Source organism: Carettochelys insculpta, chromosome 1 (assembly GCF_033958435.1).
Source record: "Carettochelys insculpta isolate YL-2023 chromosome 1, ASM3395843v1, whole genome shotgun sequence".
Taxonomy (NCBI): Eukaryota; Metazoa; Chordata; order Testudines; family Carettochelyidae; genus Carettochelys; species Carettochelys insculpta.
This window is the reverse complement of record NC_134137.1, coordinates 336,564,896-336,579,028: the sequence shown is the minus strand read 5'-3', so window position 1 is coordinate 336,579,028 and position 14,133 is coordinate 336,564,896. Positions and strand designations below refer to the sequence as shown.

The window sequence follows — 14,133 nt, the reverse complement described above, 5'->3', positions numbered from 1 at the left end:
GCAAGTAAATACTGCCTTTTGAAGATCACAGCCCCTATGTCTTTCCCAAAGTATCATGGAATGTAAGTCTCAACACTAGGATTAGAATTCAGCTGTCCTGACTGCCAGGTCTTTACTTAGTCCAGTGTGTCATTACACTTACCTTCTCATTGTCTCAGAGTGACTTGGTGTCACAGGTCTGGCCAGGCTCTGGGCTGCCACTGGCTCATCAGACTGATGGGAGGAGGACCGAGCCAATGGGTGCGTCTACACTAGCCAGCTACTTCGAAGTAGCCGGCACAACGTTGAAATAGCATGTGTCGCGTATACACGTGCCGTGTGCTATTTTGATGTTGAAATCGACGTTAGGCGGTGAGACGTCGAAATCGCTATTCCCATCCGAAGATGGGACTAGTGCCCTACTTCGATTGTTCAATGTCGAAGTAGGGCGTGTGTAGACGATCCGCGCCCTGCTACTTCGAAATAGTGGGGTCCTCCATGGTGGCCATCAGCTGAGGGGTTGAGACACGCTCTGTCCAGCCCCTGCGGGGCTCTATGGTCACCGCGTGCAGCAGCCCTTAGCCCAGGGGTTCTGGCTGCTGCTGCTGCTGCAGCTGGGGGTCCATGCTGCATGCACAGGGTCTGCAACTGGTTGTCGACTCTGTGGATCTTGTGCTGTGTAGGGCAAGTGTGTCTGGGAGGGGCCCTTTAAGGGAGCGGCTTGGGGCTTTGCTGGCCCCTTATTTTGACGGGGAGCGCTTGTGTGTGTGGATGCTCCACATTTCTTTCCGGGGCGGCTCCTTTTGATGTTCCCCGTCGCTACTTCGACATTGAACATCGATGGCACCAGCCCTGGAGGACGTGTAGATGATATGCGTCAAAGTAGCCTATTTTGATGTCCTTACTTTGAAATAGGCTACTTCGATGTGGTGTGCTAGTATAGACGTAGCCAAAGCATTAGAGCTCTGGAGTCTGAATGGGTACAGAACTGTCCATGTTTTGTGGATCCAAGGCATATTTTTGGGATGCAGACTCTCTAGCTAGCACTCTAACCAAAGAGCTGTGACTTTGTGGCCAAGTTGACTATCTCCTCCTCTCACTGCTAGCCCCTCAGAATTACCTTATAGTTAAAACATGCCCTCTCCCAGAACTCAACCCAAACCTTTTCATTTACCTCTTCAATGAGCCATGTGTTAGGAGATGCATATAACACAGGCATGGCACAGAATTGAAATACATTATTTTTGTTTAATTAATCAAATAAGACATGTACCTAGAGCTATACAAAAGTTATAAACACCTATGGACTTTTTCCTCCTTGGTTTCCTCACCATTGTAGAATGTTCTTTGAGCTGGGATGTGAGTCATCTTTCAGATATAGGATCTTTCCCCTGCACCTATCTTATTTCCCTTGTGGCACATGGAGCCTCTTCCCCTAGGTCTAATCTTAACTAATCCATCTGCTTCCCGACTCCTGCTCAGACTTCCTGTGTGTGCGTGGTTTTTTTTTGTTTTTTTTGGTTTTGAGTCCTTTTAGACACGCTTTTGCTTTGTTTGCCTGTCTTTTTGTCTTGCTCTGGTAACATTCCACTGCTGTCCAATCTTTCCTTCCTTTCAGGCAGCAAGAAAAATCATCTTTTCCAAACTCAAGCAACTCCACTGTCTCAAGTACTTTACCTTAAATTGATGGTTATTGAATACGAAATCATAATTTCCTTTCCCTGGTTTGGCAGCAACATGAATCAACCCTTTCTGCACATGGTGGATACACCATGACAAAAGGCTCCCATGATAGATGGGTTTTTATGATAACTTCAAAACGTCAAACAGGATTTGTAAGTTAAGACAGATTTCCTTCAGATCATCCCACTGGGCTTGGTAATCACATTGGAGATGGGGAGTCAGGAAACAGTCTTGGTTCTATCACTAATTTACACTGTGTTCTTTAAAAAAGTCACTTAATGTCTCTGATCATCAGCTTCCTGTCTGTAAAGTGTAGGCAATGATATTTCTTCTTCTTTTCACCCAAACAGTTATTGGGAATCTATTGGTTTTTTTCCACGAGGAAGAGAAATTGATGGTATTTTATGCATTTCTTTGAGATAATCATGTTTGTTTGTAACATTATATAGAATTCTTTCCCCCTGCACACACTAGAAATCAAACATGAAATGGATTCCTTGATCAGTATCCCAAGTCTCCTTTTCATTGGTGTTTTTAATAGGCAATACTCTACCCAAAGAATGCACACATGCATTGTCTCTCACTGTGTCTCAGCCTGCAAATGTTTTGCTGGCTTCTGTCTGCTCCATTGGTGTTTTTGCTACTTCTCTGTCTCACACACAGTTCCATCAAGCAATATCAAGCAAAACCCCTATGCGCAAATAACTGAGTTTCTGACCCACCGTGCATACGGCTTTGAGTTTGGGTCATGGTTCTTATTGTTTTGTCGGTTTATTTCAAAAGGAGACTGATTGCTCTTTGTGTTTTTCTGGAGGGAGGAGTAGCTATTGTGCCCACCAGCTTCAGTGAAATTTGAACCAGCACATGGCATAATGCTCATTGTGAGGCATTAATAATAACATTTGCAAAGTACAACAGTGCATTACTGTGCATAATGAAGGCCGCTTATTGGCAGAAATGAGAATAGAATTTGGAAGTTTCTGTTTCAGTCACCAGACTGTTGCTTGTAGCAGCACAGGCGTGCATTGAAAATTTGGGAGTCGATATTTGAGCAAAAAGGTGCTATTTAATTTTTCAAATGGTTCAGAAAATGTCATCTCAAAATGTCACGAACGAAACATTGTGGTTATGAATTCATATGAAATAACACGGTGAAATATTTTGTACAAAGTTGTTTTTTTTCCCCATTCTTATTTCTAGACACTCTACTGAGTAGATGCTGTGGCAACAGAGGGGAAGGGATAGTTTATGCCCCGAAGAGCTTGGGATCTAAGTAGGCAAGACAGACAATGGAGGGGAGGAGGGAGAAGAGTGAGGAGAGTGATGTTTACCATTCTTTTCATTAGTTGTGTTTAGCTGTATTGGAAGTAACCATTGATTGATTGTTGATACAGGATACAAAAGAGAGAAAGTGGACTCGTGCAGCTTGTTCTGCATCAGCCTTCTTGGTGAAGACTGAAACATAGAAGTTATTCAGCATTTCTGCCATTTCCAAGTTTCCTGATACTGTTTCTCCCTCCCCACCGAGCAGTGGGCCTACCCTGTCCTTGGTCCTCCTCTTTCTTCTAATATATTTATAGAAGGACTTCTTGTTACCCGTTATGTCTCTAGCTAGTTGAAACTTGTTTTGTGCCTTGGGCTTTCTAATCTTGCCCCTGCATACACGTATTGTTTGCTTATATTCATCTTTTGTAATTTCTCCTAATTTCCACTTTTTATACAACTCCTTTTTTGGTTTTGAGATCATTCAAGATCTGCTGGCTATGCCAAGGTGGTCTTTTACTGTACTTTCTAGCTTAGGCAGCGGTATAGCTTGCTTTTGGACTCTTAATCATGTCCCTTTGAAAAACTGCCAACTCTCTTCAGTTGTTTTTTCTCTTAGTCTTGCTTCCCATGGGACCTTACCTACCAGCTCTGAGTTAACCAAAATTTGCTTTCCTGAAATCGATTGTCTCTATTTTGCTGTTCTCCCTTTCACTATTTCTTAGAATCACAAACTCTATGATTTCTTCAAAACAAAACAGCAGAAATGTAGCACTTTAAAGACTAGGAAAATGATTTATTTGGTGTTTAGCTTTCGTGGGACAGATCCACTTCATCAGATCAATCTCATTTCCAGTACGGATTTAAATGTCAGTCTGTCTTAGAAGTGAGATTGATCTGATGAATTGGGTCTGTCCCATGAAAGCTTATCACCGAATGAATCATTTTGTTAGTCTTTAAAGTGCTACATTTCTGCTGTTTTTTTCTGGGGGCGGAATACAGACTAACATGGCTACCTCTCTGTTTCTATGACTTCATGGTCACTTTCTCCCAAGATACCTTCCACTTTCAAATTCTCAGCGAGTTCTTCCCTATTGGTTAAAACCAAATCTAGAATTGATTCCCTCAGTAGCCTTTTCTACCTTCTGAAATTGGAGAAAAAAAAAAGGCATCCACATAGTCCAAGAACTTTCTGGATAGTCTGTGCCATATGTTGGGATAGTTGAAGTCCCCCCATCACCACCAAATCCTGCACTTTGAATGATTTACTAACTTAATAGACACTTTCAGAAACTTTTTTCTCTTTCCCTTCCCACTCTTCCTTCTGTCCTATTTCGTTGATTCATCAAGTGGTGTTTTTTTGAGCTTTCCTTTAAATTCTTGTTGTCTGTTATCTGGATTATTCCAGTCTGAAGAGTGGTCTGGGTCAAAAAAGCTAATCAGCTAATACATTCTATTGTTAGTCTTTAAGGTGCTCTAGGACTGCCTTTTTGTTTTGTGAAGAGACAGACTAACACTGCTACCTCTCTGAGATCATTTATGCACTAGGAAGCATAGCTGATATATCAATTCTGTGATTCTGTGAATATCTGTAAAAGAAGTGGAAATGCACATCACATATAGCTAGTAGGGACCTCTGGAGGTTGTCTAGTCCAGCCCCCTGCCATCTTGGCGCAGGACCAAGCATCATCCTTCTCCTCCTCCCCCCCCCTCCCTTTTTTTTAAATCTATTTTGCCCCAAATCCTAAATGGCACCCCCAAGCAGTGAACTCATAACCCTAGGTTTAGCAGGCCTGTGCTCAAACCACTGAGCTATCCCTTGAAGAAGCAGATAACACATTTAATGGAAAATGTAATCCTCAAGTAGAGGAAAAAATCTTTTAATCCAAGATTTGAGCATGATTCTTTTAGTCCCAGATAAACTGCATGCCACAAGACAATAATGCCATTTATGATATTTGCACAATTAAATTTATTTTTAAAATGTAGGGCTTGTTTCAATCACTGAGCATCCTTAATGTATCTTCCATGGGCTTCTCTCCTTTCTTCACCCTCCTTGTTCATATGTACAGTCCAATTTTTTTATTTTGCACATGTTATGAAATAATATTTTTAAATTGCCGTCTCGATACACTATACACATGCATATGGAGGAAGACAGAATCTGTAACTGCGGGTACATCTGTTCTTTGAGCTGAAGATGTGATTCCCAGTTCAGGGGGACATATCTGTACTAGTTCTGATTGAGGCTAACGTACTAAAATTAGAGTGCAGCTGCAACAAAATAAGTAGCAGGAGTGACCACCTGCTTAAAGTACCTTCAAAGCATATAAAATGAGAACAGTCAACATGGATTCATCAAGAGCAAGTCATGCCTGCCCAACCTGATTGCCTTTTGTGATGAGAGAACTGGATTTGTGGATATGGGGAAAGCTGTATACATTATAGATCTTGACTTTAGGAGAACTTTTGATACAGTTTCGCACAGTATTCTTGTCAGCCAATTTAAGAAGTATAGCTTGGATGAACGGGCTATAATGTGGATAGAAAGCTGGCTAGATCGTTGGGTTCAATAACTATTGATGAACGGCTTGATGTCTAATTGGCAGCTGGTGTCAAAAGGCGTATCCAAGCTGGCAGGAGAGGTTGATATGCCAGAGGGAACGGTGACCTAAATCAATTGAAAGGTTAGACCAAAAGAAATCTGATGAGGTTCAGCAAGGACAAGTGTAGTGTCTTTCACTTAGGGTGTAAGAATCCCATGCACTGCTACAAGATGGGGACTGACTGGTTAAACAGCAGTTCTAAAGAAAAGGGCCTGGGGATTACAGTAGATGAGAAACTGGATGTGAGTCAGTAGTATGCCCTTGTTGCCAAGAAGGCTAAAGGTATATTGATTTGGACAAATTGGAGGGAGTCCAGCAAAGGATAAGAAAAAATACTAGGGGTGTTCAGGTATATGACTTCTGAGGAGAGGTTGATGTAACTGGGCTTATTTAGTCTGCGGAAGAGAAGAGAGAGGGGAATTTGATAGTCTTCTGTTGTTACCTTATGGGGAGTTACAAAGTGGATTGGACAAGGAGTAGTGGTCTCAAGTTGCAGTGTGAGCGGTCTAGGTTGTATATTAGGGAAGACTACTTCAATGGGACGGTGGTGATACACTGAAATGGGTTGCATACAGAGGTGGCAGAATCTCCGTCCTTGGAGGTTTTTAAGGCCATGCTTGAAATGTGGAAATATCTACAATTGCTTCATCACTTTTCAGAATGCATTTGACATTATAGATCAGAAAGTGACTTGGACATTGTTGGAGGTGTATGGAGTGGATAGAAGACAGATATGGTTGTTGAAGGATATCAGTGTCAATGCAAATACAGTGGTGAGAACATGTGGAGAGTTGTGAAGTTGGTTTAAAACGAGTAGAGGTACAAGACAAGGAGATCCAATATTGCCAATTGTGTTTTTCATGCACCTACAGAGAGCAATGGATAAGATCAGGGAAGAGGTAGAAGGGATATCGGTGCATGGGATGAGAATTAACAACTTGCGGTTCGCAGATGATATAGTTATTGAGGAAGATGAAGAGAAGCTAGCGAGACTGGTGCAGGTGTGAAATGAGGAAGGGAAGTGGCACAGACTGACAATGAACATTGATAAAATGAAGGCAATGATATTTGGAGATAAGCAAATCAGTGTAGACTGGATCAAACTAGAGATCATAGAGAAGTTCACATATCTGGTGAACAACAAGAAGTACGATCTGGATTGTAAGAAGGAAATAGTGTCTTAGAATAGTGGAAGCAAGAGTGAGTTTGAAGGCAATGGATAAGATCTGGAAAAGCAAAGTGATTAGCTTAGGATTGAAGCTGAGCATCTAGCCATGCAGATCAATTCCATACATAAGAAATGGAGGAATGAGTACAGTTCATGTAAATTTTTAAAACTTTCAAAACACTAAACTTCACAATGTTTATTTTTGCATTTACCTTGTACTGGCCTCATTTTTCAAATGCGTTGTACATTTGAACAGAGAATCTTGCAGTATGTTGGCTAAGTTTATGCAACTCTGTGTCCACTGTTCTCTTTTCTAGTACCCCCAACCATTCTGTGGTTATCACTGATCATCTTCTTATTCGCTTCAGTATTGTTACTTGCCCAGCTCTTTGTGTTCTCTGATCCTTAAACAACTTTTTTTACCTGGAAAGATTCTGGAAGAAATTAAACAGTCAGTTTGTAAATACTTGGAGGATAATAGATTTGTGAGGAATAGCTAGCATGGATATGTGAAGAACAGATCATTCTAAACCAACATAATTTCTTTTTCTAGTGGAGTGGGAAAACCATAGATATGATATACCTTGATTTTAGGTACATCCCACATGACATTCACATAAGCAGCTCTAGAATAAATTACTATAAATTTGGTGAATGGGTTGAAATACTAAACTTAGTGTAATTATCAACAGGTCAGTGTTAAATGTGAGGTCATCTCCAGTGGGATTATGCAAATCACCCGGTTAGTCCTGAGTCAGGTACTATACACTGTATTATCCAAGTCACTTATGATTTGTATTGAAGAGTATGCATATACAATTGGTAGGTGATACCGAGTCAAGAGATGTTGGAAGCACTTTTGAAGAAGAAAACTAAAATTCAAATTGAACTTGATAAATTGGAGACTTGGTTTTAATTCAGTCATGATAAGTACAAAGTACTTTTGTTACGAAGAAAAAATCAGATGCACAGCTACACAATGGAATAGGTGGTAGTACTATTGAAAAAGGATCTGAGGATTGTAGTGGAGCACAAACTGATGAGTCAAAAGTCTGATGCAGTTGCATATAAGGCTAATATTCTTTTGTGCATTAGTGGGAGCAGTCTCTATAAGAGACAGGCAATAACTGTACTGTTATACTTAACACTGGTGAGGCCTCAGCTGGAGTACCAGTTTTAAACCTGTTGGGAATGATGTGGACATATTAGAAGGAATCCAGAAGAGATAAAAGGTTCCAGGAAAAGAAATCTTGACATACGAGGAAAGATGAAAAGAAATCTTTTGTCTTGAGAAGCTAAATAAAGGGTGGGCTAAGTCTTCAAGGCTTCCAAGAATGGTTGTTGAATCTCCCTCCTTGGAAGTTTTTAAGAGCAGGTTGCACAATGATCCATCAGGCATGGTCTAGGTTTATTCAAGGGGCCAGAATGGATGACTTCTCCGAAGTCCCTTTCAAGCCTATATTTCTATGATTCCATGAAGCCCCTGCTCCACTCAGTCCCAAGTCTTATAGCACTGTTTGTTCTGCTTGATCCCTCCAATGAGACTATAGTGTTGTAAAAATTGCTGAGAGCTGCATTTTCCTCCAACGATGTTTCAAAAAATATTTTTTGAAAAGTCTCAGCAATGTTTATATTCGGGAGGAATGCATAATTTTGAACATCCCCGTGCCCCATAACATGAACTGTAGATGTTGAAAGACTATATTTTCATAAATATTTACCATTTATTTTAGATATCGCTGGAGTTCATGGAGAGAAGATGAAGTCTTGGAGATAATAGTTTCAAATTGTTTTTTGCACATTCAGAAGAATGTGTCTATAGCAATTCTGTATGGACTTTCATATAAGGGTGTTTAATGCCTTAAATTAGTAAGAGTCAATTTGTCAAAAGAATACATTTCTTTATGATAAACATTTAACAGTTTTTGCATGTGTAATTTTGCATTTTAAAACTATTTGCATAGACACACAATACTAGCCTGTAATTCCTTTATACTACAATATTTTATTTTCATGCCCGTATCTAACTGTGTGTTTTTTTTGTTTTGTTTTAAAAGGTTTTTCTCAAGAGTGATCGAGTTGCCAGAATGGTTCACAGTGGAGGATGCTCTGCAAATGACTTTAGAGATGTTTTTAAGAAAAACATAGAAAAAAGGGTCCGAAGTTTGCCAGAGATTGATGGATTAAGCAAAGAGACAGTGTTAAGCTCTTGGATAGCCAAATATGATGCCATATGCAGGGGAGAAGAGGACATGTGCAAACAAACCAATAGAATGGCATTAAGTGCCGTATCGGAACTTATTCTGAGCAAAGAACAGCTATATGAAATGTTTCAACAGATTCTAGGGATCAAAAAATTGGAACATCAGTTGATTTATAATGCCTGCCAAGTAAGTAATTGGTCTTGCTCAGTTCTGTAGCATTTGCACCCAAAAGGCCAAATCGTGTCTTCCCACCCTCCATCAGTGTAGCGGAGCCTACGTACAGCAGAATCATGTGGCTCACCTATATGGGATCCTGTGTCTACAGAGAGGCCTCCCAAACAGACCACATTGTACATGGAGTGGCTTTAGAATGAGAGAGACTGTTTTATTAAAAAAAGAAAACTCACAGAACATTAATAGTACAAAAAGCTATTAATGCGTTTTATAGTATTGCTTCTTCAGTGATTTGGGTGAGGGAGAACATGGTATGGTTTATATATTTTTAATAATGCTCTCTCTGTGACAGCGTGCAAAATCATGGGGAGGGGAACGAATCTGCAGACAGGTGGACAAGGAGCCTAGTGAATGGCTTTTTACTGGTTCTCTCAATGGTTTGGGGAGAATCATTCTTCTACCACACTGCAGAACAGGAAAGCAGCTGCTAACTCACCTGATGGAGGGTAATAGCACCACTGGCCACCAAGTGCCAAAGCACAGATAATTTCATTATTGGATTAACACAACTATAAATTCCAATTTAAGCAGGATTTGGTCTAAGTGAATTACAAAATATAGACCTCCTAGCACATTAGAACCCCATTTATTTGATCTTATTGGGACTGTGCTAGATCAGATAAGAGAACTGGGTAATCCACAGAATGGGAGAGTGCATGGTTGCAGCACCATGTAGCAACCTCAGGAGAGATTACTTATAGATCTGCATGTGCTGGTGGTTTGGTTAATACAGAGAACTCAGTAATGGAGGCCCACATAACCAGGGTTCTACTGTAATATAAAACTGCCATAAAGCCTGTAAACTTCTGAAATGCTGTACGTGTGGCTATAACCTCACTATTCTCAAAAATATCATAAAACTATGAAACAGTACTGTAATTACTAACTCTATCAATTATCTTACTACTACAACCACCACCACTACTTCTTAAATAATTATAAATTAATTAAATGTACTTACTTGCCCAGCTGGCTGATCTTGTCTTTACAGAGGACTGACTGTAAATTCTCCATTACTTTACCTTTTAATGCAGAAAATTGTCCTTTTTGTATTGATATCTTATTGATAACTTGTCTAAATAATTTGTTTATAACATATTTGGTCATCCAAGAAAAGTTCAACCCTTGAAAGACATCCCATTATTTAAGCTTTCCATATGAATTTCCTACATGTTTTCAGCTGTTTTGCACCTTGGTGCTGAGGCTAAGTGCTTCACAAGTTTATTTTTTCAGATCACTCCCCTTAACAGTACGTATCAGTAGTTATTTATATCGTGCAATCAGTACAAATCCAGATGACTGTATAATTTCAGAAGTGGGCAGATTAAACTCCGTAAACTAACAACTCAGGAGACATTCTATCCAATGATCATCATGCACTTCACTATTCCTAATGAATGGTAAATTAGAAGGTCACTTTTAACTGGATATAATTGTGCCATTAGGAAGAACTAAAACACAGATGTCTGCTTGCCAAAGGTCACACAGTGAGTTTAGGTCAAGCTGGAAATTGAACCTAGATCATCTGAGTCCTAGGCCTACACATCCAATGAGTAGACCAGTGGTTGTCAAAATTTCCAAACTATTAACTCCTTTCATGAACCTGACTTGTCTTGTATGCCCCCACTTTAAATATCTCCTGTGTACAACAGCACACACAAAAATATGAACGTGTCACATCACACTAATACTGAAAAATTGCTTGCATTCTTGTTTTGTCTGCATGAACTTTTTGTTTTGTTGACTTCATTATTGCTATTTAAGTAGCTTGTTATAAATTTAGACAAAAATCTTGATAAGTTATGCATCCCATGGAAGACCTCTGTGTACCCCTAGGATACATGTATCCTTGGTTGACAACCACTGGACTAGACTGTGCTTCAGACATTTCTCCTCCGTTTTAATATGAGGTCTCAGAGTATGCAACTCTGCTCTTATGCAGCTCACCCCTGATTCATACAGTTAACCCTTGCTTCATGCGGATTTGCGTTGCACTAAACTTGCTTTAATGCGAGTTTCGCACAAGGTGAAGCTGCTGGGTTCTCAGCCTGCCTAGCTTCGGGCAGCTAGGCAGGCTGAGCCCCTTCTGAGTCACTGCTCTGGGAGGGTAGGGGGAAGGCTTTTAGCCTGCCTAGTTGCCTGCTCCTGCTTCCCAGAATGGTGCCACTTGATAGCCACACTGGTTCATGCCTGTTAAATGCCCCACTGGCTCAAGCCCTCCCAGCACATGTACACAGTGGGTCAACATAAAATGATATTAGATTAATGTTTTCCTGTTACTGAAACATTTGTGCCTGGAGTCCCTTGGGCTCTTGGCTTTTACTTTTGATGGAGTACTATAATGGTTGTACTCTGAGCTATATATCAAAGGTTTCTTATTTTCGTTTCCAGCTATTTGTTCATAAAATAAAGCTTGACTTCTCAGGAAATAGTGTCTAAGTGAAAAGAGATGGAAATTATTTCATAATTCTATTTATTCTCATTTTCCCTCTCTCCATTCTCCTTCCCTTGGTGTGCCTCTTTCCCTCTGTGCACATACCCACCAGAGGATTTCTAGCTTTGTGACATCCATCCCCATTTCACGTGGGAAAGTTGCATGGGGCTAGCTTCTGCAGCAAATTATTAGCAAAGGTAAAAAATGTTTTGGAAAAAGGATTTCGAACATCACATTAAAGTAATAAAACAGTTCTGTTATTCTGTATTAGAGACCATGCAGAAATAATCTTTAAATACTGTTAACATTTTGCTTTATTTTCATTTTCCTTAGGTGACTCTTAATGTTTTTACATCTCACTTTACTTATAGACAGCTAAATTCTGCTATTATGTTTATTAAATTCAGTGTTGAAGTAAATGCTATTGCTATGGATTTACACTGCAATAGCAGAGGTGAATATTTCTATAGATTTTTGAAGAATGGATTTTGTATGTTAAGCAACTATTTGGCTGTGCTAGCATGACTGTTTTCAGTTCTCACGGTTGCAGACATTCACTGATTTAGTGAAGAAATTTCAATAGAATTGTGGAAGTTAGGCTAATGGCAGTTTCCCAACTCTGTCTAGTCCAGTGTTTTTCAGTCCGTTTTTGGTCTGTGATTTGCAAAATAACTAAAATATCACTCAGTGACAGACCATATTCCACAGTTCTATGGGGATTTTGGGTCATGGGTTAGTGCTTTGGCCATGTTATGTTACCTCAGACTTGGGCTCATCTACACAAGCCCCCCCGCCCTTTGAAGGGGACATGTAAATGAGCCAGCTCGGTGAATAGCAGTAAGACGCTGCACTGCATATGCAGCACCTCATTAGCATAATTTTCACCGCTAGACTGCTGCCAGTGCTTCGAAGTTAGCAGCTCTGAAGTTCACACAGTGAAAATTATGCTAATGAGGTGTTGCATACGCAGTGCAGCACCTCCTTGCTATTCACCAAATGGGCTTGTTTACATGCCCCCTTCAAAGGAGAGGGCTAGTGTGAACAAGCCATTAATGATGTGGGGAAGGGGAGGGGCTGGTGTATGTGCATAGAGGGTGCTCTGTACCACGGCTGGTAAGACTGCTGGTATGTGGAGGTGGTACTGTAAAGTGGAATGGGACTTTTCCTTCCTCCTTGTTTGCTGAGTTCTGCATGTTGGAAAAGTGTACCCTTTCCTCCCACCCCGTGTGTGGCCCTGTTTGGGGTTGGCAGGCAGACCAATTGTTGTCCATTTGGATAGATGATTGAATCAAATAGACATCAAACCAGAAGGAGCGGAGGAAGAGCGTGCTACTTCAAATCCATCTCTGACCGTTGCTTTATTATTGATCATTGGTCGTAGATTTCCTGTAACCCACAGAATATCTTCTGGAGACCACTAGGAGGGTGTGATACACTTGTTGAGCCACATGAGAACTTGGCCTGGATTGGACATGGACCCAGTTCATCTTCCTAACCACACAGAATTGTTCCAAGATGCACGCTTTGTGTAACATGTTGTGCAATCCAGTCCAAGCTGTTAGATTTCCATGCTTTCTTTGGGAGATTATTCCATAGACTGATATTATATATCTCAGATTTCTCAGCAACTATACCACAGTTGCTTATGGTGTTAGTTAGTGACAGCTTTTGACAGAGTGAGCCTTCCTATACTGATATAACTATAACAAGTTTTTAGCATTCTATTTTCCTGTATGTTCAGGGTACTCACTTTTGCTCCCATACTGTGATAAGGAAATTGAAAAATTAGAGTAAAGCAAAATTACATTCCAGGCAGCATCTACAGGTTACATGCTTGTCCCCACCCCACAAACAGAAATGTTCTTTTGTTCCCTTTAGCCATGGCTTTTTAGACTTGCAAATAGTGACAATCAATATCAGTCAGGAGGGGTGGGAACAGCCAGACTAGTGAGAAACCAAACAGGTGTTTAAAATTGAATTTTTGATAGAGGTTTTGATGAGTCAGCTTCTGGTTTTTGCTTCTGACAGACTTGGATGCCGAAACGAAATCCTCAGTGAGTTTATTTACCCTTTGTGAGAAACAACCATCGATCTTCCAGCACAGCAAACCTGTATAATTACAATTTGTGCAGAAAGCTGGAAGTTATTTTCCCTTCTCTTTGTATTTCCAGTCCTTTTGGAAGCATCAGGCTACAGAATATCTTGGAGGGAAAAAGCTGTTCTACAGTTATTCTGCTAGAGGTCAGGCCCACTGATGTGAGTAACAGTAGGTAGTGCTGCCTACCATCCCTAGTTAGCTACCCTCCTGCAGATCCTCTGCAAGGTCTGCATCAGTGCTTGTGTAGGGCAGGGGCACAGAGAGCATCTGTAATCTTTGCTTTGTTACTGGCAACCAGCAGTACTTCCCTTGGTTTCCTCCAATCTTGCACCACTAGCACCCGCCCTTAAAAACTAGAGCTTCCTCCTTCCTTTCCTTGTTTAGGGGAGTTCAGCTTCTCTAGGGATGGTGCTTCTTGTTGACTCGTGAAGTGAAATTCACCAGCTATGACAAGCTATGGGCAG

At 40.6% G+C, this 14,133-nt stretch overlaps 1 protein-coding gene across 3 annotated transcripts in view; it reads left to right on the top strand.

The window, feature by feature from the left end:
• Positions 1 to 14,133, top strand: part of CADPS2 (calcium dependent secretion activator 2) — a 565,755-nt gene that overhangs the window by 173,668 nt on the left and 377,954 nt on the right. For all 3 annotated transcript variants that reach the window (XM_075015102.1, XM_075015094.1, XM_075015112.1), the window contains exon 3: positions 8,757 to 9,089. In XM_075015102.1, coding sequence (XP_074871203.1) covers positions 8,757 to 9,089 — 333 coding nt within the window. The remainder of the gene's footprint in view (positions 1 to 8,756; positions 9,090 to 14,133) is intronic.